Source organism: Phalacrocorax aristotelis, chromosome 3, assembly GCF_949628215.1.
Source record: "Phalacrocorax aristotelis chromosome 3, bGulAri2.1, whole genome shotgun sequence".
Classification (NCBI taxonomy): Eukaryota; Metazoa; Chordata; class Aves; order Suliformes; family Phalacrocoracidae; genus Phalacrocorax; species Phalacrocorax aristotelis.
This window is the reverse complement of record NC_134278.1, coordinates 36,331,219-36,356,966: the sequence shown is the minus strand read 5'-3', so window position 1 is coordinate 36,356,966 and position 25,748 is coordinate 36,331,219. Positions and strand designations below refer to the sequence as shown.

The 25,748-nt window shown below is 36.7% G+C and overlaps 1 protein-coding gene across 1 annotated transcript in view; it reads right to left on the bottom strand.

The window, feature by feature from the left end:
- The window catches only part of MEI4 (meiotic double-stranded break formation protein 4), an 82,793-nt gene that overhangs the window by 19,600 nt on the left and 37,445 nt on the right, over positions 1 to 25,748 (bottom strand). Inside the window, exon 4 of the mRNA XM_075087128.1 lies at positions 24,452 to 24,583. Within this exon, the coding sequence (XP_074943229.1) occupies positions 24,452 to 24,583 (132 nt within the window). The remainder of the gene's footprint in view (positions 1 to 24,451; positions 24,584 to 25,748) is intronic.

The window sequence follows — 25,748 nt, the reverse complement described above, 5'->3', positions numbered from 1 at the left end:
GTCAAGCAAAAGTGTGCAACAGCAAAAGAAATATATTCAACTATTATCAACACTGTAATAATACAGAGAGTGAGATAGTCAATATAACATTCTTCCTGAACCAATGCTCTTTCTCACCACCTTTGTACCAGGAAAAAAAGCTTAAGTAGCACTTCAATTATTTTTATTGAAGTTACCCACGTACGTTGTTCCTAAAAGCAACAACCATGTGAAGATGGGAGACTACTGTGACAAAGAAATAGTTATTCCACTCATATCTGGTCTTCCCATCCCTGCCACCAGGCACCCCGTTTTCCTTCCAAAAAAATTAAATAGCTTTGGAAATGTGCAGAAACACTAAGTGAGGGTTTTCAAGGAGCCATTTTGATTTTTTAATTCTTTAGCACATTTAGGACTTCTCGTATAAGCTGCAGCATGCTTTAACAACGTTTTCCTAGAACAAGATAAAGGTTAGAAGCACAGAACTTCCTGAATCCACTCTTCTTACTCACCCTTTAGGATACAATAGATGCGGATCCTCAGAGAAGCACAAAGTATTGGCTGCAAATTACGGCCTTAGCGAGAAACGCATCTGAAGTGATATCAATAGTCCAAAGATAAAAGGTAAAGCAGAAGAAAAAATATTACAGAGAATTAGGTCAAATGACAAGATTTTTCATGGAATATCCACACAGAGAAAGCAACCAGACAGTTCTTGCGCAGGATCTGAAGATCGGGAAAGAAAATACACTAGATATTACCTTTGAACAAAGGTGTCTTTCTCAGATGCAAGACTTTTATCTCCAAATTTCAATGCCATCTAGTTCTTCCATAATGATAAAGGGCAGAAAAATACTCTGTTTTCTTCTTTACATTACGCGTTGTTTTATATACTTCTGTTCTAACCCTCATTTGTTTCCTCTTTAAATCACAATCTTCTTTCTCTCAGAATGGATGACTTCACAAGTCTCTAAATCTGTTGATTTTATCTCACCCCTTTCCATTCTGTTTCATATTTTCTGAGAAGACATTATCACGTGACTAAGGCTGCTACAACTCATCATCTATATCTTTACCAGTTTATCTCATAATCCTAATAATTTAGAACAGTTGCTCTGCATGGAAATAAGAGCTAAGAACCTATTGCCTGTACTTGGTATGTGACATGAAATTAAATTTAAAGAACTCACTCTTAAGGGTTAAACAAAATAATAATTTTTTACATTTATGAATAAAAATTACACTAACTGCAATCTTCAAAATTTAGATCTACAATAGCTAGCACCACCTTGCTACGCTAACTGATGAAAGAATGACAAAATACTCCGAGTGGTTAATTTGCTGCTCTTGCATGCAGTATGATTTATCCTAGGATTTAAAACTGCTTAACTGCATATTAAGAGACGGCAATATGTGCAACAAGATTTTATTAATACCCCTGCATGTCATATTTCATACTGAAAACAATCTACACTGGCTCACCTATAAAATGAACTCATAACAAAGGCCTACTTCATGCAAAGTAGCACATTAATATTCTACACAGACTGTAATTGCCATTCTACTGGTTTTTATAATATTCATGTTTGTAAGCAGTTTTGAATAGCAGTCAATTACTTGTTCTTTTGGAATGCTCCCCTTGCATTTCTATTACAAGCTTTTGAGAAGACAGTCACTGACTGGTGGGAGTAACTTTGCAGGAACATAGGTACATTTTTGTACCTATTTTGACCAAAGTGCGTTTGACTTTATGCAAGTCTGAAAGTATTTCTTTTGTCTTTGTTTTTGAAAAAGTTAACTAATTCAAGTACAGTGATTATGCCAGTAGCTGCCGTGAATACTAGTAGTATTTACTACTAATACTATTCACTCTGTAGTGACTACTACAGAGACAGACAATCGGGTTCTGAATTGCTTTAGGAAGATGCAGTATGACAGTAACACCATTACAACATAGTGACACAGATGCTTAGAAGACTAATACAAATTTGATAGTCTATTTTCAGAAGGAACTCCGAAAGTTAATAGTGTGTGTAAGTAAATAAAAGGAAAGAGGAGCAAATGCAATACAAACATGAATAACCTATAAGATTAGAATAAGGGCAATACTTAAGGGTAGTTTTGATGTGAAACCATGAGTTAGCAAGACTGGAAAAATGTGGTGTGTTGGACAAGAGCCATCCTGTGCTGCTAACCCTTGTATGTTGTCCAAGTGTTTCTTGTGCCACTTTCTACAACAAGTGTTTTCTACAAATTACATTGCCTGTTTAGCCCCAAACTGGTTTTGCTGTGCTTGTTAATCAAAAATGGTTATTATATAAGTGTTGTTTCAAGAAGTCTGGTAGAGAATTTAGTAAGCTGGTAAGAACAGTGTAATCTGAGCCTAAATCACCGATTAGGCTGTACATATCTATCAGCTGCACAGAAAAATAAAATTTAAAACACACCAATTTCTTTAACTTTTCCTAATTCTTAGAATAGCTGTTTCCCACTCGTACCTACTGCTGTAAAGCATGTTCTGAAATATTCACCTCTTTCCTACTTACTAAAAGAGCTTACTAAAAGATTTCATGATGGGAACTAGGCATATACCAGTGGAAGCACTGTGGTATTTTTTCAGTTATGTCCTTCTGTGATATAGCACTTAGCCTTACAGTACAAATAATTTCTGTTGTTTTTTAAAATCAAGAAACATAAGATAAAAATATAAAGATTTAATAATATTAACAGCAGTTTACCTTTAAACATAGTCAAACAAAACTGAAGTTCTGAAAGTAGGAAAAAATCAACAGCCTTAGAGCAAATTGTGCAGTGAAGTGACAGGGAACAATTATTAAAAATGCAAAGTTGACAGAGTTGCAAAAAGCTGTGAGAAAGGCAGCAAAACCTGGCTGACAGCAAAAAGCCAAACGGACAGTGACGGTGACTCACTAGCCCACTCAGAAAAGCACACCCTAACTAGAAAAATCACATCTGTTGCTCAAATATTGGCTACAGGCAGGTGCACAAGAACCAGAAGCAGTAGTAAGATGATAAGAAATCAGTTATTTTAAAATTTATAATGTACAAACAAGGACTGTCTAATTATGTGTAGCATTTCATTAAGTTTGTGACAGACATTATTATTTCTATTTTGCATGTGTGTACCAGACTGCAGAAGGCTGAAATTCTACACAGTCCATAAAAACAAGAAGTCCTCCTTTGCTGCTACTTCGCTTACTTAGAAATCAACTCTCAAAGGTTTTTCTTTTTGCTGCTGTTGTCCTCGCATCTTATGACACAGTTACTTCACCCTTCCTAACTCCAAATTCATACCCATTCATTGGCATTTCTACAGCACAACTGCCCTTGAAGGGAAGGGAAGAGCATGTGAAAACGAATTAAGTAAACAAGCTCATGTTTAAGTCAAAATACTTGTCCTGAAAAAGTTCTAACAGCAAAGAAACAGACAAAAGCAGAGTAGTAATTCTGCCTCTTAAAAATAACTCCAAGTGCTTGGTGATCCTGTATCTGAAAGTATTAAATAATGTACTATGATGTTTTTGCATAGCTTTCAATTTTAAATCTGGAAGGGACCACAAAGACCACAGCGCTTGATCTGAAAGTTCAAGGAAAAAAATTAACATCTTTTTTTCCCAGAAAATAAATCTAATCATCTTTCAGAAAGATATATAGCTTTATCCTAAAGATGATAGACTATGGAAGTCACTATTTTGCCTTGTAAGCTGCCAGGATGTCAGCCAAATTTTCCAAGTATCAACATTACAAAGTATGCTCATGTAAGAATGAACCTATTAAAAGAAAATGTGAAAGCACTGATAAAACATTAAATAATCTATACATAGGGAATAGAAGGAAGCAATTAATGGCACTGAAGGTAAAAATTTATAATGCAAGTAACTGATGAGAGAAGCTAAAAGGATCACAGAATATCAATAAGTACCAGACTTAAAAAAAAACCCAAACCAAAAATACCCTAACAAATACCAAAAGTAAGAACATTAAAGCATGTCAGGAATAAAAGTAAATCCACAGATAAAAAACAAAGTTACCCTACTAAATGTAAGTACGAAAATTTTCAGTGGTCATGCAAAAAAAACCCAGAAATAGTCAAGAGTGGTTTCTCTTCCAGTTCTGAAGTAGAAGAAGAAAAGGACATTTCTGTTCCATACGATATCATGGACAGAACTGAAAAAGTGAGGAAATGAAGCATCATCTGCAACAGCCTAACACTTTATTAAAACATGCTCTCAAGTTCTTTCCAGAGCACCTTTGTAGTATTTGTCACAATGAGTATATGTCAAGACCCACATTAAAACATCAAACATGTATATTAAGCCCTAGGTCACTGCTTGGAAGATCTATTTCAACAGGATGTTACATTTGCCAAAAAGACAGCGGGGCCTGTCTGCTAAGGAATTTCCTTTATGCTAGTACAGTTATGAATTAACTGCAGCACAGTTCCGTCCCCTATGTTCATGCTGAATATTACAAAGTTTCCTGTGCAAAAAGTGTTATGTTCAATACAAACATAATATTTCATGGTTTGGACTGCAAATAAGGAGTATCAAAGGAAGCAGACCTGTCTTCTATGCCAGCAAGATCTTGGAACTAGCAGATATTTAATTAAGTCCCCAAATTATAGTTTACTTTTATATAGTTAATTTTAAAATAACATGAAGAAGTGGAAAAGTAGAATTTGTTATTATGGCTAATCATTTCAGGGACTATAATTATTTCTCAAATAGCATTTGTAAGATGCCAATTTACTTAAGTATCACGGTTCACTGCTTGTGTTCCTGGATACAATTGGCAGCTAATAAAACCCATCTATGTTTTATTTATTAACTTCGCAGACAGACATGCACTTACTAGATTTCACATTAATTGCTAATATTTCTCTATAGCAACAAAGCCCTGAAGGTCTTGTTAGAAATATGTCATCTGCAACTGGATGCCTATATCTGAGGGGTTTTTTTCAGAAGCCTGAATAGTTAAGTGTAGAAGCATTGCTTCTGACAAAGTTTTTCATTTGCCAATGATAGAAACAGTTATAATTTGATAAGAGAATTGTTCATTGCTGCTCCTGCAGACTCCTAATATAGCACAAGGGCAATTAAATCAATATGCTTCAAATTCTACGTAATTATAAGAAAATTCCACAGATTGCACTGACAACCTAGTTTTATAGCTACACTGATAGCTAAAAATTCCTACAAATCTTGCTATTTCACATGATGCATTTGACTGCAAATCCTGACTCTCCTTAAAATTCCTATGGAAGGAAGGAGGTTCCTTAGAAATAAGTTGGTCTTTTCAGACTCTTAGTTTTGGATTTTTTTTTTTTTTTAAGTATTCTTTGGAATTTGGAACTTAGCACAGGCTGATATTTAACAAAGAAGTTATTACTGATCAAATGACTACAGGCATCTCATCTTTGTGAACAAAATTCCAGAAATCTGTCTCCTGCTGAGTCAAATGCAATTTAAAAAAAAAAAAATAAATCAGTACCTTCTGCACAGATTACAATAAAATTTGCCATGTTTATGTGTGTCCATAAATTAATTGGAGCCATCACTTTTGCACACACAAACCACCCTCAGTCGCTCACAGTGAATTCAGATCTGGATACTGATACTGAGGAGAAAAAATATGTGGTCTTCTTTCTTAATACTGCACAGCCTAATAGAAGAAAGAAGTGGACATGAGGAATGCATCTTTAAAGACAACGCAACAGATAAAAAATTGAGATCTTCTGGGTGGAGGGGTGGTGGTTGTATCATATGTAGAGTTAAAAGTAATGTTGTATGCTCTCTGCTATTCTGACAGAATTCCTCATACCTGCAACAGTGACGGTAAAGTGTCTTTAAGGCTGCCAGCAAGGATATTAAAATGCCCTGCTTTGGTTCCTCTGCCTGCACTTCTCAGGCAGGAGAATCCATCAGAAAGCACCCCAGGATGACAAAAGATGTGCCAAGTCAGCAAACGGTCCTTTGGCTCTGAAGGGAGAGCTGCTGCTTGCAGGCTTGGCAGCAAGCTGCCTGGGGTGCTGTCCCACAGGACCTGAGGCTGATGGGGTACCAAGGAAAAGCAAGCGCCCTTCCAATTGCTTTGCCTGTCACCAGAAAGATAAAAAAGCTTTGCCATGGCAACTATGCTACATATTTTTCATCATTGCTATGTTTAGTACAGCTTATTTTGGCTATATCTTTTGGGGAGTTGTGTTAAAAACCTAAAATTTCTTCCCCTTTCCAATGCTGTTAATAAGAAACAAGACTGAATTGCTGGAGCAATCTCAAATATCTTATTTTTTGTATCCTGATAACCCCTCAAAATCTCCACTCAATTTCTTCTTTGAATATCTTACACTGCAATTCATAACTGTTCACACAAAAGGAATAAGAGAAAGAAAATATGGATGACATGAAAACAATCACAAAACAGTACAGTCAACTTACACTGTTAAGGTTTGTTGTCTCTCTAAACCAGACATTTGCATTTGTTACTGAATATGTATTACTGTAATTGCTGTTTTCTTCGAGGAATCATAACAGAAGTGGCCAATAAGAAGTTTGAAAATGCAAGTGGAGTACTTCAGGTTTGCTAAATGTGGTGGTACCCTCTGTGAATAAGAAGACAGATACAGAGAATCCTGTTTCAGAGCATCAGGTAGGAGAGACAACGGCAGACATCACTGATAAGTGCAGGTAGCGTTATTGAAGAGTTTGTTTCATAAACAACAAAAAATTACGAAATTGTGCCTTACCTAGGGTCATAATAAAAGTTACTGATAGAAAGTAAGGGTTATATGAAGTAGAAGAAAAATTATAAATCCCTAGATAAAAGGAAACTCAATTATGCTTACATAAATTCTCAATTCTTAAGTAATTATTCTATTATCTCAAAAGTACCTGAACTCAGCAACTGCATAATGCTATCATATAACAAATCCAAACATTTAATGCATTTTGCCTTTAAAATAGAGTCCTCTAGTGATTTCAACAAGCTCTGGATCTGGTCTTTGACTTTTGAATTAACAGGACTAGCAGCATACAGAATGCAATTAGACCACAACATAGCCAGGACTGGATCATTCCCAATTATGTTAACTGATACTGAAAATGCTGGAGTATTCTAAGCATTTGTAGCACTTCTTTCAAATGAGTTCTACTAAAATATATGTTTCCACTAGCTGGATTTCTTCCTCAAATGAGTATTTTAAGAAATAATAAATAACAAAACAGATCAATATTGAGTTAATACTACTGATTCAAGCTGATTCAACAAAACTAATTGTTTGGACATCTGCTTATACTTCATTCAAAATTTATCTATCTTACTATATAACTTATATATAGCACTATATTACTTTATGCAGCTGCAATACTATTTCACCATATTCTATCAATCTTGATCATGGCTTTTTTTAACTATTACTTAATTCTAAGCAATAAAATTCAGACAGAGAAACCTAAAACTCATAAGCTATTATTAAAGAATTAAGAGAATAATAATTGTAACCAATGAACAGAACCACTAACAGCTTTCAGATTAGAAGTATTAATAACGCATTCTGAAATTCAGCATCTGGAAAAATCTATTGCCTGTATAGAAAGGAGTTTGGACTAAGTGACTCCCTCTGACCTCAGAATCCATGAATAAATAATACCATTTAACTTCCAAAATTGTCTACAAGGAAGTTAAGATGTATGTTCTGAAATTAAAATGTATGCTAAAATACATTTTGAAGAATAGCTCTTACGATAAATAGAAATATTTAAAAATGAGCAAAATGGCTCTTGAATATTATTTTTCCATTAGCATAAAACAACCCAGAACAGTACATATTATTTGAAATGCTATTCAAGTGAACACAGCTGTAAGCTACTCATTATTCAGATCCTTATACGTATGTATAGCACCGCTGTAACTGAGCACAACTCTAAAGTCTTGATCAATAGTGCAGTCCAGTCTTCAGCTACATTTTTCTCCCAGTTTCCAAGACCTCTCTTAAAATTACTGTTTCCTCCATCTTTATAGATAAAATATACACAGGTGTTACAGTGAATACTGCATGTAAGCGGGAACCTCAAAAGTAATTTGCCTGAGCAATACAGAATTCAGAGGAGTCCAAATATGAAAACCCCAAGAGGCTTCCTCTGACGCAAACCAGTCACTTCTGTGCAAATATCACCTGTTTAAAATCCCTGCCAGGACACATCTAATCTACATCCTGATTTTTTATTACTGCCTAAAGAAGAGAGTTTTAACCTCCTGCACTTCGAAATCCTGATTGTGGGACATATTAGTAATTTTCTAAAATTAGTCAAGTTTTGTAAATTTTCTGTAAAAACTGTTTCCTAACCTGTTAGCATTAACTATTAAATCTTCATTATACCAATATCCCCCACCAAAATTAGCATCCACATATTTAATTGGAATATACTTCAATTTCTTCAAAAACTCAGGAGCACAGGAAATCTGCAGTGGAGTTTTGCCTCCCTCCCCCTCCCTTACAACTGATTCAAATTTTGGCCATAATTACCAATGTTAATATAATACATAAATAGGAGTGCAGAGTTCAAATTTATGGCTGGAAGGGTCCTCAGGTGTTCTAGTCCCAGCTCTCACCCTGAGACGTGTTCAAGTATACTTGGGTCACCCTCAAGAGATGCTCATCATGAAGGTACTTGAAGACCTTCAGTAAAAGAAAGCGATTAAGGTTAGATATCAAACAAGTACATTTTCTCTTGTTCCTTCCAGACATCAAAAGGACTAGTCTTTGTACAGCAAATTTTCACTTTCTGCAAGACTATTACAACCGTTTTCCCCCCTCAGTCCTATCTAGATTGTTTTACGGAAACTCACATTTTGTCAACATCTTAAAATACATTAAACATGTACTAAAAGAAGCCCATGCAAATTCCCTATCAAACATGAAAATGCCCTAAGATTTACTGTATTTTTAAATATATCAGAAAGTTTAAAAAAAAAAACAAAACACAAATTACCAATAATCATTATTTTTAGTAAACATATTATATTCTTGACATTTTGATCAACTGGTTCTTTATATCACAACTTGCCTAGTTACATACTACCACAATTGTAACGAATGGTGGGCAACATTCCGCACTCCTCATCATAAAGCACCTTCTACAGTTTGGCCTATTTAGCAACACTGTCTATGGAAAATAGATGAATTTTCAGCAAAATATTAGTAAGTCTTCCATAATTTAAAGTTACACTTTAAAGGTGACTAGTGATGCTGTAGAGCAAATAACACAATAGTATTACATAAAAAAGAATTCCTTAAGCAGTTTAATCTCCTTGTACCTCTTCTAAAACCACTATGGGAGCAGGAACCTTCTTCCTTCTCATTAGCCTTAAATCATGCATAAGGAAAGTCTCTGCAGCTTTATACTTCCCCTGAAATTTAACTTCCTCTACTTTTTCTACAGTGGTATGCACACTCACAGCTGTCTTTCATATGATACCTAATTAATTCTAAGAATCTGTGACCATGGAAAACTGAATCTTAAAAAAAGAAACAACAACAAAACACAAACTGGAATCACCCCCTTTATTATGGACAGAAAATATAGGTATAAACTGCTAATTCATTCAACTCAGACCTTTAGGATCAAGTCCAACCATTAACCTAACACTGGCAGCTCAGCACTAAACCATGTCCCTAAGCACCACATCCAAATGTCTTTTAAATCCCTTCAGGGATGGTGACTCAACCACTTTCTCTGGGCAGACTGTTCCAATGCCTGACAAACCTTTTGGTGAAGAAATGTTTCCTAATATCTAAACCTTTCCTGGTGCAGCAAAATAATAATAAAAAAAAATAAATAAAAAATATCAAACTACACCCTCCTCTAAGCTAAGTAGAAGTAAGTGATTCTTGAGCAACTACCATGTAGAATGAAGTACTTGGACATATTCCAAAGGTTGGTCAAAGGATTCATTAGCAAAATCATGAAGCATTGCTGAGATTAAGGTCTATGATTCAGACTATGTTCTTTTAATACTGCAAATTAATTAATTATCTCATTTATTTTATAGTTTCTTAATATACTAATAGCTACCTGCTTTTTATTAGGAATGGCAATGTTAAATCAATACGACGACATTACAAGCCTAATTTGACTCCTTCATGCCTACAGTTTTAATTATGTGATCACTTACTATTTGATTGTGGTTTTTTTTTCTTTTTTTTTTTTTTTGCAAGGGTACTTGCTTCCATTACTATAGAGGATGGATTATTCTCAATTAGAAGAAACACTATTCAGTACTTTTTCTGTCCTTGTTATATGCATGGGCATAAGATGTGTTGCATTCATTTTGCTCCAAATACAGAACTAATACTTTTTTTTTAATTACCATCATTACTATAATTCCATGCATACGACAAATATTACTTTAACTTCACAACTGCTTTTTGATAAAGAGGTAATGCTTTCATCCTTTTATGAAAGTGTCTTTTAAATACTGAAAGTAGCCACTAATGCCAATCTTGGCTGACGAGACCATGATTTTACAATACCTGCCATTACACAGAACTGTATGAATTCAAAGCAAAGCTGCTACCAGCTTCTGTGAAAGGTGCGGACACTTATGCTTTCCTCTTTAAACTTGTACGCATGCGCTTACAGAAATAAAAGTAAAATAAAAAGCACATATAAAACTGGCCTGAGGCAAGAAAAAATTTCAGCCTGAATGGTTAACATTTGCCAAAATTTACAAAATTAAAACAAGCTCTTATGGTAGAAAACGCTGTAATTTATCTGATCTAGTGTGGCTGAATTTTGTTGTGAGAGTTGTTTCTTTTGCCTTATTACTGAGAGAAGAAAGTATTCTTTTCACATTACACCTGCAAATTTATTCTGTTTTCAGCACATGATACAATAACATCTTTCAAACACACAGCATGGATCCAATAGAAGCACAACTCACTAATTTTGCTATCCATTTTAGAAATACCAAGTGGAATCATACCCCATTTACTTTTGAGAAAAATCTTAGTGACTATCTAGAATTACTTTTTCTTAATAAGACAGAGTTTTTACGCCTAAAAGCTTGAAAAACTTAAAAGCTAGGCTCTCTTTGGCCCTAGACTTTTGGTACTACCTCCGCCAGGCTGCTCTGGAGCTAGGAGTCTGTGAAAGACAGACAGCCCTGGTATGTAACCAGGGCTGACATAAGCAAAAGAAAGATAATTGCGATGGGGTTTAGGTGACTGGAAGGAAGGTGTGATAACATCAGTGATAAGCAGTAACACAATGGTACCAGACAGAAATGACTAGGCAATGACAATTCAAGTATCTGGACAGACGTGGAAGTGAGGTTAATCACAGTGAAGGAACCACCATGTTGATGACACTCTTGCTAATGGCAAGCATTGCTCTAGATGTAATGTGAGTTCCCAGTAATCCTTGGCAGCTTCCCCATTCCCTGTGCATTGCTAAAACTGCAGTACTACACCTCCCCCAGATGCAGAAAGAAAGTAAGCTCTCTGACATGAGTGGACACAAAGAAGGTTTGTCAACCTTACCATTTAAGCTGCAAGCTTTCCAACCAATCTACGCATCCTGATGAAAAACAAAACAGCTCCTAAAAGACTCCAATACTGAAGTTTTTAGTGAAGTAATTTTGCTTTCTTCTTTGTTCAAGTTATTAAAGACCCGTCTTAAAATCAGGCAAGTTCTAAATGATAACAAAGTTTTTAGCAAGGCAACATATTAGCTTCTCTGTTTCCTTCAATAAAATAATAAAAAATAACAGCAAAGATATGGAACATACTTGAATATACTTTGTTCTAGATGTTATTTAAGGTCCCTCTGAAGTATCTTTTAGCCCTTGTGGTGGCTTGACCCTGGTGGACACCAGGTACCCACCAAAGCCGCTCTATCACTCCACCTCCTCAGCTGGGCAGAGGAGTGAAAATACAACGAAAGGTTCATGGGTCAAGATAAGGACAGGGAGAGATCACTCGGGAATTACTGTGACAGGCAAAACAGACTCAACGTGGGGAAATCAGAGTAGGGTAATGAGAAATAAAACCAAGTCTTAAACCACCCTCCCTCCACCCCTCCCTTCTTTCCGGGATCAATTTCACTCCCAGTTTTCTCCACCTCCTCCCTGCAGAAGCAAAGAGAATGGGGGTTGTGGTCAGTTCATCACACATTTGTCTCTGCCGCTCCTTCCTCCTCAGGGGGAGGATACCTCATGCTCTTTCCCTGCTCCAGTGTGGATTCCTTCTACAGGGTCAGTCCTTCAGGAACAGACTGCTTCAGTGTGGGTCCCCCACGGGGTCACAAGTCCTGCCAGCAAACCTGCTCCCCACAAGGTCACAGCCTCCTTCGGGCACATCCACCTGCTGCAGGGTGGGATATTCCACAGGCTGCAGGTGGATATCTGCTGCACTGTGGACCTCCATGGGCTGCAGGGGGACAGCATGCCTCACCACGAGCCGCAGGGGATTCCCTGCTCCAGTGCGTGGAGCACCTCCTGCCCCTCCTTCTTCACTGACTTTGGTGTCTGCAGGGTTGTCTCTTTCAAATAGTCTCACTCCTCTCTCCAGCTGCAATTGTGCAGTTTTGTTTTGGGTTTTTTTTCCCCTTCTTAAGTTATCGCAGAGGTGCCACCACTGTCGCTGATGGGCTCAGCCTTGGCCAGCAGCAGGCCCACCTTGGAGCCAGCTGGCACTGGCTCTTCAGACATAGGGGGAGCTTCCAGCAGCTTCTCACAGAAGCCACCCCTGCAGCCCCCCTCTACCAAAGCCTTGCTTTGCAAATGCAATACAGCCCTGGAAAACTAACTCCATATGTGTACCAATGGCCGTAAGGCTAACTTGGTAATATTCTATCCTCCAGAACAGATCCCAGCCTGTTTCACCTTCTTAGGTATATGCAAATCTTTTCTAGAGGGTGTTCGAGAAAAAGAAGGCATTTCAGAGCCTGTCTCGATACTCACTCACAGTGGGCTTCATTATGAACTATTACTTTCAATAATAATGCTAATCACTACCTTCACTGGGTAGTAACTCTGAGAGCTTTCCTGAAGCTCCTATAAGCTTTCCTGAAGAGAATCACTCCTTGGTAGGCAGAAAAGTGACTTGCCTCTATATGACTTAACACTTCTCTTAGGAACTCAACTAATTTGCAACTACAATCTCACCTATTGCTTTAAAATTTATCAAACTCAGCAAGCCAGGTTGCTACCTTAGGCATCAGGAAAGCAGACTTTGGCTTCTTCAGGGATCTGTTTGGGAAAATCCAACATGCTATGACCATGGAGACAAGAGGGATCTGAGAGAGTTAGTTGGTTTTCAAGGATCACGTCCTTCAAGCTCAGGAATGTACACGTACAGGAGAACAAAGGTGGCAGGAGGCCTGCATGGATGAACAAGGACCTCCTGACAAAAATAAAAAGGAAGCATACACCACAGTCAGGTGAATTGGGAGGAATACAAAGACACTAGGAGCGTGCAGGGAGATGGTTAGGAAAGCTAAAGCCCATCTCAAGTTGAATCTGGTAAGGAAGGTGAAGTGCATCAAGAAAGATTTCTACAGGTACATCAGCAGCAAAATGAAGACGAGGTAAAATGTGGCAAGGAAACTGGTGACAAAGGCCACAGTGCTTTCTTTGCCTTGATCTTTACTGGTAAAACCAGCCTTGAGAAATCCCACATCCCTGTGACCAGTGGAAAAGTTTGGAGCAAGAAACACTTACCTGCAGTGGAGAAGAATCGGGTTAGGGAACATATAAAGAAACTGGACATATATAAGTTTATGGGACCTGGAAGCATGCACCTGTGATTGCTGAGGGAGCCAACCAATGTGACAGCAGAGCCACTCAATTATCTTTGGACAGTCATGGCAATCAGGGCAGGTTCCTGAGGACTGGAAGAAAGTCATTGTCACTTCTGTCTTCAAGGAAGAGCATACAGAGAAATACATGTGAGTCACCTTGATTCCTGGGCAGGTGATGGAGCAAATAATCCATTTCCAGGCATATGATGGACAAAATGGTGATTGAGAGTATAAAGCATAGATTTGTAGGCTTGGTAACTGGACAGTGAGGTGGACTGAAATCTGCCAAAACTGCCATTCTCAGAGGGTTGAGATCAGAGGCATAAAATCCAGCTGGAGGCCACTCACTAGAGGTACACCCCAGGGGCTGACACTGGCACCAGTACTGTTTAAGACCTTCATGAATGACCTGGACAGTTGGGTTTTTGTATCATCTCCAAACTCAGGAAGTGAAGGAGTGATGGACACACCAGACGGTTGTGCTCCCATTCAGTGGGACCTTGACAGGCTGGAGAAACTAGCCAAGAGGAATCTTGAACTGCCACAAAGGGAAGTGCAAAATCTCATCCTTGGGGAAGAATAACCAACCCCATGTGCAGTTCAGGCAGGTGGTTGACAGCGGCAAAGCTGTTTGGCAGAGAAGAATCTAGGGGCCCTGGCAGTCAGCAAGTTGAACATAAGCCAACACTGAGTCTTTGCAGCAAAGGTGGCCAACTGTGTCCTGGGCTGCATGAGGGGAAGTGTTGCCAGCAAATTGAGGGAAGCGATCCCTCCCATCTGCCCAGCACTGGTGAGACACTCCTGAAGTGCTGGGCTCCTCAGCACAAAGGAGACCTGGATATATAGAAGTGGACCAGTGAAGAGTCACAAAAATTATGAAGAGGCAAGAACATATAAGGTGAGGTTGAGAGAGCTGGAACTGTTCTGCCTGGAGAAAAGAAGGCTCAGAGGGGGATCTTATCAACGTGTATAAATACCTGATGAGGTGGGGGGTAAGGAAGACAGCCAGACTCTTCTCAGTGGTATCCAGTGACAAGACAGAAGTCAATGGGCAAAAACTGAAATACAGGAAATTTCATTTAAACATAAGAAATAATTTTTTCTATGATAAAGGTTATCAGCACTGGAACAGGCTGCCCAGAGAGGCTGTGTTGTCACCATCGTTGGAAAAATTCAAAACTTGGTTAGACACAGCCATGAGCAACCTGCTCTAGTTCAGCCTGCTTTGAGCAGGCGGGTTGTACTACTCCAGAGGTTGTTTCTAGCCTTATCCATTCTGTAATTCTATGATCATTTGATGAACTCATTCTGTTTAAGTTAGTCAACAGGACTGAATTATAGTTCACACAATCAAATTGCATAGAAAGAACTCAGAATGAGTAACTGAATAAATTAACCTAAACTAAGCCCTGATTATAATTTATTCTATAGGCAGAATTACTACCCAGATTTTTATCTCTATCTATTACCACAAACTCTCTCTCTCACATTTATCATACACAACCCCCTACAGTATTCTGTATTAGAGGTAGAAGCTAGTCTCAGTAAAAGAGCTTTGATTAAACGATAAGGCTACACAAAACAGTTCTTTAAAACAGCAACTTCAGCTAGAAGTTTAATACTCTGAAAACTCAGAGAGACTAGGGGTAACTTTTAATGAAAGAATTAATTATAAGGATGAAATAGAGCCAAAATTATCTTGTTTCAAGAGAATACACCTAAAGGTTTAATTGTGCTTTGCAACTCAGTTCAGGGATTGACAGATGCCATGAAATTCAAAACATGCAAGCTAAATCTTCAAAGGCTGCACTGTAATCATGCAGCCTGGGATGACATTGCTAACAAAAAAGGAGAAATACAAACACACACATTTTTCCTTCTGTTTTCCCCGTTTTCTTGCTGTATGCATTTGACTCAATTTATTTTTCCCTATGTGAATTGTTATTGGAATCAAGTGAAAATAATCCATTCTTATACAATAGGAAGTTAAACTGTTACAAGACGTTCATAAACATTCAAGATGTTATTTCCTAAAACTGGTTTTAATGCTGTAATGTTAGTGCTACATGCATTTCAAACGTATACTTCAGCAGGAAAGAAATAATTCTAAAAGATATGCAAATAGACTGTGCTGCCATAAATTATTCTGTGACTCTGTGTGCGCACACACGTGTTTACAATTGAGCTTCAGCCCAGCAAAGGTATTCGGTTGCTTGTATTTCATCCAAGTCCAGGACTGTAATCAACACTGTCTTAATTCTAAATCTAATCAAGCCATATAACTCATATCCTGCCCAAGCATACTTCAGCTCCTCTTTCTGGAGTAACTCCAACTTCAGCAAAGCATTCTCGGCTGCACAAATCCAAGGACATCCAAGCCTTACTCTCTACCTTAACACCAACCCAGCAATGCATGTCACTAACACTCCGATCTAAACACACTCAGCTGCTGCTCCCTTTCTCCCTCCACAAACCTAGCCCAGCATCCCATTTATGTATCTCCAAAGCCCCTGTGAGTCCCAAAGGCATTAATAAGCTCAGTTCCCATTCCTACACTTACCCAAGCCCACCAATACATTAGCTCCTCCAAATTAGTTGTGGATTGAGAAGGCTACATCATCAGTGCCTACCTGAAACTGAAACCCCAGACACCTAAGCCCTCAGCACGACAACCCTAAATCTAACTCTGCGATACCTTCTGTAAACATGTTCAGCTTTAGCTCATCACATCCTTCTTATCTCCCTAAATTAAATCTATACCAGAAATCTTGGCAATCTAATAATGAATAGGAGTTGCTGCTGACGCCAGTCCTGAAACCTACTTTGCCCTCTGGGCAGGGCATTAATAGTAGTTTGCTGCCCTGCCAGATCAAGCCTTAACCAGCCCTGTAGAGTGCTGTCACCCAAACTCTAGACTAAGTTTGAGGTAGGCTACAGAACCTGATTTCACCTCCTGCACGTCTCAGCCATGCAAACCATAATTCCAACCTTAGGTTCAAAACATTCAAAGACAGTTTTAATTATCAGCTGTAATTACTCTTCCAAACAGAAATCCATTCTGTCAGTTATTTCTACTTAGAAATTCTAGGGCTGCAACTCTTCCCTTTTCCATTTCATAAAGTTATGAAATACTAGAGCAGCAAATAAACTGCAAAGTCATTGACACAGGAACTGTGCATTCATACCGTATCCTGAAAAGCATTTAGTGAATGTGTTAAAAGTACATCGTAATGAAGACTTTAAACAGTTCTCCAAAATTAAAAAAAAGAAAATCAGAAGGTAAATCTGTAACAAAATGTCACCTTGCCTGTAAAATGAACTTTTAAGAGCACACATGGTATATGTGCTAATTCACACAGACAACTCCAATACCCAAAAAGCATTAAGGAAGGGTGCTTAATTTCCTGTAACATCATTCCATTTTGCAAATCACTACTAGTAAGCGAGAATGCTCCATAAAGAAAGGAGGTTAACAGGATCATTTAAACTACCTATTTGGAGACACAGATTAAGTAATAATCAAATGGTCTTCCAGACTAATGGGTATACCACATACGCCACAAAAATCAGATGCTTCTTCCTTATTCATATTCTTCTTTCAAGCATGCAAAAGGATTAACTGAGCTGTAAAGAACACAATAGGAAAATGACATAATTAACACTGAGAATAAGGAAGTAAAAGCAACATCAACCCAGATTAGCTTTCATTGACTTTTTTTTTCTTTTTTTTTACTGTATCAAGAATTCAAATAGGTCATTTTGATTTATAATCATGTTATTTTTGGTTGGGGTTTTTTTTTTTTTTTTTTTTTTGAAGCCTGGATTTTTTGCACAATTTGAAACAAGATTTCCAGGAATATTACTTGTTCACTTGTTGAGGTATGATACATTCTGATTTCTGTAATTAAGCATTTTTTATTTTCTGCTGTACGTTTCCATGAATGAGATGATTCACCAATATTAGAAGTAATAATTCTCTAGTCAACAGTAATACAGAGTTCTCATGTAATCGATTCTATTCCCAAACACACCTGAGGTTTTCTGACTACGTGATCCTCAATTTTGGCAAGCACCTGAGTACAGTCAAAGCCCTGCTACCTTTTAGCTCTAAGAATACTTCTAAACTCCTTTCTCCTTAGCACAATCATTTTATGATAGTATGAGAGGGAAGAGAAACCGCAGGAACCATTTGTCATTTTCCAGTTCTGCCTGACACGTCTGCACCTTAAAATCTAATCTGTAACAGGGGATGACATATGCAGCAAAAGCAGGTATAGACTGCAGAGGTGTATGGCGTTCTTCTGACATATACTGAGTCTCAACTGATTCTTTCACTCCTGTCTTTCAGGGGAAATATTTATGTTTTCATGATTCCATATCTCCAAACTATGTATCTATGAGACAAAATGCAGATCCACTGATTATTCTTTCCAGACATTACTTCCTTTGTTACCAGTAGTATCAGCAGTCACATGGAATAAAAAATAATTCTACATTTACCCAGAGCACTATATTGCAGCATCTTTCACCATTCACAATTTGAAATATGTTACAATCTGTGCTTACCAGAATAATAAGGAAAGAAATCACATCTTAAAAGGATGAACAAATGTCCAGATGCAAGTTTAATTATTTTCATGAGGTCTACATAGCACTGACCTCTATTCTTTTACCTGGGTTAAGTATTAGTAATCTGATGCATTAGTAAAAGTCAATAGGAGAAAGTACAAAAAGCCAAATATGCTGGATAGCCATTTTAGTACCTTCAACAACAGTGGACTGTAAAAAGCATTTAACTTTTAGTTGCATAAGTTCTCAGCTATTTTTTCTAACTAATGATTTTAGTCATTTTCTACCGTATTTGGAAAAAATTACTATAGCTTTTTTCCTAACCCATATAAAAGCTCTGTTACAACATACATAAATTTACAGCTGAAGAGATTAGGCATACTGCATAAACAAAATAGACTTCTTGGAAACAGGAGCTTATCTGAAGAATTCTCTACATCACATCAGACACACTTGCGTTTAGAATAAAGCATATGGTGGGTACCATACCAGCCCAGAGCACCCACTGGGTACAGAATGGCTGCACGGAGAAAGGCTCATGAAGACAAGCCTTGACATTAATAGCTCAGTTCTTAGCACTTCAAACCTTTCTGTTATCTAGCTGAACACAGCTCCAGGCAAACTCCATTTTCCCTGATGGACTGATTACCGACTGAGCTAGTCCATCTTGACATTCGTAATGCCTCCAATTTGCAGGCCTGCTAGAAAAAAAAAATGGCTTTCCAGACACAGAACTATTTCAGCCCTTAATTTGCTTCCACATAGAGTTGTTGCCATGTAGTCTGACATTTCAGTGACATGACTGTTTGCTACGCAGTGCTGAATAGCAACAAAAATCTTGGAAAATGCTCAAAATCATACTGCATCCATGCTCCTCCTTGTTCTTTTTCTTCCTAAATACATTGCCTGCATAGACTGTTAGTTTTAACAGAGCTTCCTATTTAGAGGCATACGCATCAGACACGCCAGTCCTGAACGCAGGTTACAGGAAACTCTAATACATGTATGCCGCACCCCTGTTCATCATCAATCTCTTCCAACAACGTGTACACTTAAAGAATTTGAATATCTGGGAACTAAGTTAACTTATTTATTATCCTAACTGAAATACAACTTGTTACAAACATCGAATAAGGTTACTTACACAAGTTTGTCAGCGTTCAGACAGAAGTACACTTTGCATGACTACCTGTTACAACTGTTCTGTAGGATCAGGCCTTTCCTGGCATAACAAGTCTGGACCAGATCATCCTAGAGTCAGAGACATATGATGGGATTTTCCTCCATTAAAACTTTAGATGTCTACAATGTAAACATCTACACTTCAGCCGATCAACTTCAGTTCCCTTTCTCACAGCCAGAAGAGAGAAGCAGACAATTCTAGGGCCAATTACCATCATTATGTACGTCAAAATAGGTTAGACAAGAAATGCCTCTCTCCCTCCTTTGGCTATAAAGGAGAACTAAAGTACGCAAACCAGATGGAAACATCACAGAAATCTGAAGTTAAGTGAGACAAATCCCACCATATATCTAAGAACTTTGGCTCATTTGAGTCAAAGCTATTCCGTCACAATGAGCCTGATTCTCAAACACGTATGTAACATTCAAAGCCTTGCACGATCTTCACACTGGCAAACTTTTTAGTCAACCTTAGCTGTCTCATTGACTTCTATGAGAAGTGGACAGCAGTGGATCCCATCCCGTACCCTGTGTCAAAGTCTAACTGCACCATTCATTTCAGGAGAAAAGTTAGAACCCAGATTTGGATTTGGACCTAATGCTTACATATAATATTAAGAATTACATATAATTTGGTGTTTTGTTTAAGAAAAAGAATATTCAGTGTACAGGTTTTGTGAATTAAATATTTTAAAGTTTTAAAAATGGAAAAATGGCATACAGGGAGTGATGTGATATAAAAAATTTAATGCTAAACAAGCTACGTATCTGCAATTCCTGAATAAAAGGGCTTCCCAAAACCTCACAGTATGTCTTCCTTTTTCTATTTTCAAATCTATTCTCTGGTTTTTAATTTCCTTTTTTCAGAGTTCTTGGAATTAACAGCAGGGGGATTAGAAATAGGCACTGAACATGCTTTTCATTTCTGGTCCTCTGTCTTTGAAAGAGTTATCATAAAGGATGATCTGCTATCATGGTGAGGACCTCATCATTTGAAAAATAATCCATGTTCCATAGCATAATTCTGAAATCTTCATATCTTAAAATTGTATCTGCTCTGCAGTAGGAATCCAATTAGGGGTCAGATGATTTCTATCCCATAGGAAGATAAGTGTCAGTTACTGTAATCTTATAAACCAGAGTTATGAAGCCTGAAAGGTTCCTATTACAGTTAAAAATGAAAAGTATGTATCCAACATCAGTAAAAATTAAGGGATCCAACTGAGTTTATGTTAATATGCTTCTGCCTAGAAGTCAGTGTCCTGGTGTCAGTGGAGCACTGACGTATGAGCTTCACTTTAAGCACATTATGAAGTGCTTTGAATAAATAAAAGCAAACTACTAAATTGCTTGAAAGTTTACTACCATAAAATTAATCTTAACCGGGTAAAAAAATCAGGGTAACTACACTGTTTTACATGCTCATTAGTTAGTTTTATTTTCTATATTAACATGTGAGAATATTGTTCCAAAATATTTTTTTAAATTCTCTTATTCACATATTTCACTTTGTTGTGTGATATTAATGGATTTCCCATTAATGGATTTAGCCAATTAGGGAAGAATACGAAAATATGCAGAGTAACCTCTGTACTTTCCTGGTATAGTTCGTTAGATATACTCTCCTACAGTCAACCTATTTTTTTAATTTGTAAAGCTAGGGGCATAGACAGGTCTTTAAAACTGTGGATCATGGGACAGATAAGCTTGTTCTAAGAGGACAAAAATACAAATTCGCTAAAATCAGTCAAAATTTTAAAGAAAAAATTTTCAGTAGTTATCAAAGAACATATCCACACACCTACATAACCTGAGCTAAGCATACTTCCTAATGAAGAAATGATTGAATATGAAGTTGCATATTCTGGAACGCAAACATATTACAGACTATTTGTAGCTTAGCTCAAGTCTTAATGAGGAAGTTAAAATAAAAGTGTTGAGATATCTACATGATTCATTTAGAAAAATTAAAAGGAATTTTGTTTTTAATCCAAGTCAGTGTTGGAAAACATCTTCAACTTTTTTTTTTTTTTTTACAGAAATGAAACATAGATATTTCATAGATGAATAAGCAATGTTTTCAATTTGTTTTTTTTTTACCAAATGTTTAAAAGTTAATTGCAAGCTAACCTGCATTTATGCCTCAGATGATTTCTTTATCTCTTGTATCTGCCAACAACAACAAAAAAACCAAACAAGAAACAAAGCAAAACAAAAAGAAAACAGGTATTTGCACACCTCTAATCTTAACTAAAATTCAGAGTCCCTCATTTGATTGTCTTAAGTGGAAGACATGAAACGCCTTTGCAATTAACAGCAGTTTTGCTTAAATAACAAAACAGGATTAGGATACTTCTCAGCTAATGAAGTTTGATTATATAAAGCATTATCCTTCTGCAAATTCTAATTCAAATATTTACGAAGAATTTTTTTAAAGCTGTCATTTGGTATATTTCAAACTGATATCATATTGTTAGTTTTGATTATAAAACAAGAAAAAATATCTTAATCCTCTTCAGAATTGTGCCTACCAAAAGTAATGCTTAACAGTCAAACATTCAAAACCAGGTCTGCAAATCAGGCTGTCAGAAATACTAGAGTTTAGTGTCCTATTGTGATAAGTAGAAAGGTTTTTGCTAATCAGTATTTTCAGAAATAATTATCACATACAGAGCGTATAAGGGTTTGTAAATTAACACATCTATTTGTAAACTAAATTCAAGAATGCATAAACTTTAAAAACATTGACTTCACAGCAAGCTAAGCAAACCAGAACTTCAGTTACTTTCCCTTCATGCATTACAGCTTTTCAAAATCTTATAGTCCTACAAAGTATCAGCTACAGAAAGATGCAGAGCTCCTATGGCTTCAAATTCAGCCACCTTGAACCTTCCACTATTCCCAGAAAAAGTCCAACAATGGGAGTCGGCGGGAGGGGGTGTGTTTGTGAACATTTCAAGACTACTTTGTCATTGTAAAATTAGTCACTGGAGCCTCTTCCTAAAGTGCCTGAAGGTCACTTATTCTTCTGATAGTCACTTATATGCAAAGTGTTTTAAAAGGACTCAGAAGAAAGCCCCAAGAACTTTATTAAGATTATATGAAAGTCCTATTCCAGACCACAGTTTGTGGTTGGTTGATCAAGATGCATTAATCTTCCAAGAAACGCTTATAATGCTGCATGAAGAAAATACAAACAGATAAATAAATTACTGTATCAGTTAAAAAGGAAAAGAAGGGTCTACCATATTTCCATAGCAGAAGGCAGACTGGCAACTTAGTAGGAGGAAGCAGAAGCAGAGCAGGAGACTCCTTATGTAAACATGACTCAATCCTTGAATATGAGAGAATTAAATTATTTCTCTGGGTGAATAGAAAGGGCTGTTTAAAAAAGGGGTGAAAAGGAACCTCATTAAGTATTTTGTCAGAGTTGTTCTATGTTTCCCATTGCACAATAATAAACATATATTTCCTCACTTGTAAAGGTGGGAGGCATTTCAAGGCTATTAGTAGTAGAAAGCCTGAAAATCTGTACTGTGGACTGATAATGGCTAAGATACTAATTTACTTCCATCTTCTCAACTGCAAGTTATACAGCTTTGTAATCTCTCATCATGATTTTAAAAACAAATATATGAATCTTTCCAATGTAAAGCAAAGCCTAAGAGGAGTCAAACTTCTTTTACAAATTTTCAGAATTAAATTTTATGTACCAAATATGAAAGAAATCCTTAAAATAATTACAGTATAGCAAAGTTAAGTAGTACCATAGTAACCAACTCAAAGTGCAATGCTCAATATAAGCTTTTCATCAGTGTGGGGCATTGGAGAGTTTTGTGCTGCCACTGGCAAAAACTCTGATGAAAGGAGGTATGACTAATTCTCTTTAACAGATGAGATTTAATAACGTTAAAAAATGAGCAACTTGTTTAAACTTTAAAAAAAAATTTTTTAAAGATTTCTTTTTTAATTACATACTTCCCTATCCTTACATTTTTTTAAGACTGGTCACTTTTGGCTGCCATGAATAACTCTTGTATGCCGTATGCCACTAGTAAAACAGCTCATTGCCTAATTCTTTCAAAACTGTCCTTTCTGAAGCCTTTTCAGAATATAATTCAACCATATTATGAATTTGGGTTGGAAATTACATGTTCCCTCTCCAGCAGTCAGAACTTACTCCCACATTACATCCTAGAGAGAAAAAGAAAGTTAAGACTGCTTGAGCAACACTTAAAACATTTGTTAAACTGGCCCACTACTAGATATACCTATGATGAATATTTTCTATATATGTCAATAACTATTTTCCAGCAAATAAAAAGCTGGATGCTTTCTTTTTATTGACCTTTCTAGGAGAGTGTACAATCAAGTCATAATCCCATATGAGTGTGAACAACACATACCATCCAACACATATCACCACTCAGAAATACATGAAAAAAAAATAATCTATGAAACCCCAATTTATTTCACATACCTCTTCCCCATATGTTAAAGGAACATCCACTTACTGTCTGTCTTTTTTTTAGACTCTATAGTTTACTGGAAAAATTTTAACCTAAAAACAAATTTCATCAAAAATATTATCTCCATTCTGTTCTCCCCTTCATCTTCTACTCATTGCAACAAACTATTTACAATTTTAAATGTTGGATAGCTTTTGCATCATGTAAATACAAGTCTGATAATTTTACTTTTGTCCATATGGAAATTTTCTTTTACTTTATATATCTTTTTTTCAATCTGCTGTTAAGGTTAGGTGCTAGTATTTTCTGGGCTCTTAAACCTGCATATTCTATAGAATGATCCATTTATTACATTTTATGAAATACAGACACAGAGAAAACACTCCCCAATACCACTCTTTGGTCCTCCTCCAAAAATAAGGATAAGAGTACCTGGTGAGCTTGCAATAGCTGCTCAGCAAACTGATGTATTTCTGATAGCAGAAGAGATATTAAAGAATTTCTTAGTACGTTGTTCCTTCCTAGCAAAACCAGCGTGTGTGATACAGCATGCAGTCCCTGAAACTAAAGAGAATTAATAGTAAATTTAATTTCAGAATACATCTCCATCTTTTTATCCCAATCACCTTAAATAGAAATGGCACTTACATATTAAAGTTTTAAGGAAAATAAGTAAAATTCTAAATTTTAGAGAGTTTAAAACTCTCATATATCTTACATGTGTGTAATTAATGAAAAGTCCACACCCATTACCTAGATTAGCACTACAGGAAAATGTCACTTGAACAAACTCCTCCAAGAGTGTGAATTCCCCAGGAGGCAGCTTTTCAGCATTAGCTGTCATCGTGCCCATCTACTGTCATAGAAAGTGGGTGACTACCCTGCACATACAGTAATTTTGTTTGTCACAGCTAGACAAATGAACAAATGAATTCATTGAAATTCAAATGCATGAGCAAGCTAAAAGCTATACTGAAGTTTTCTGTTAATAGCGTTATCAGGAAGAAACTTGATTAAATGCTAACTGATAGAAGATACACTCTATTTGCAAATTCAAACAATTTACTTTCATATTGTTGTTTAACAAGCTGTAACCAAGGCATTTCTCTTGAACACAGGAGTGATGCGAACTTACATGAGAATTATATTAGTAATATTTTTTTTTGCAACAGTCTTTTCTATTAAAAAAATAAAAACTGTTTTCTTTGTTCCCTGAAATGGAGATGTATACCCATTATGTAATGAAACATACTGCTCTACAAAGTAAACATGACATTATTTCACAAAACACTACTAGGAGACATTATCATGTCTATAGAGTTCTTTCAAATAAAAAATAATACATGAAATATGACTATAATTTATATTTCTGTATAAATGTATACCCCTACAATACTAATATTCAGTATCAGTAGATGAGTATTTTTGACTGTTAAAAGGACACTCTGACGAAATTTGTATGTCTAATAATAACTACCATGTCTTAACCACTCAAAAGCAGACCACCACATCTTACTAACAATCTAGTTTATTCCCCTAGCCAGCTCACGTGTACACACACACACACGAACAAAAATACTTGCCCACCATTTACAAGTTTGCATATGATGAATGTTCCTGGGAACCATTTCCAAACACATGAAGGGCCGGAGGGAGATCCAGTAGTAGTCAGCATGGATTTATTGACGGGAAACCATACTTAACCAACCCAATCACCTCCTACGATGAG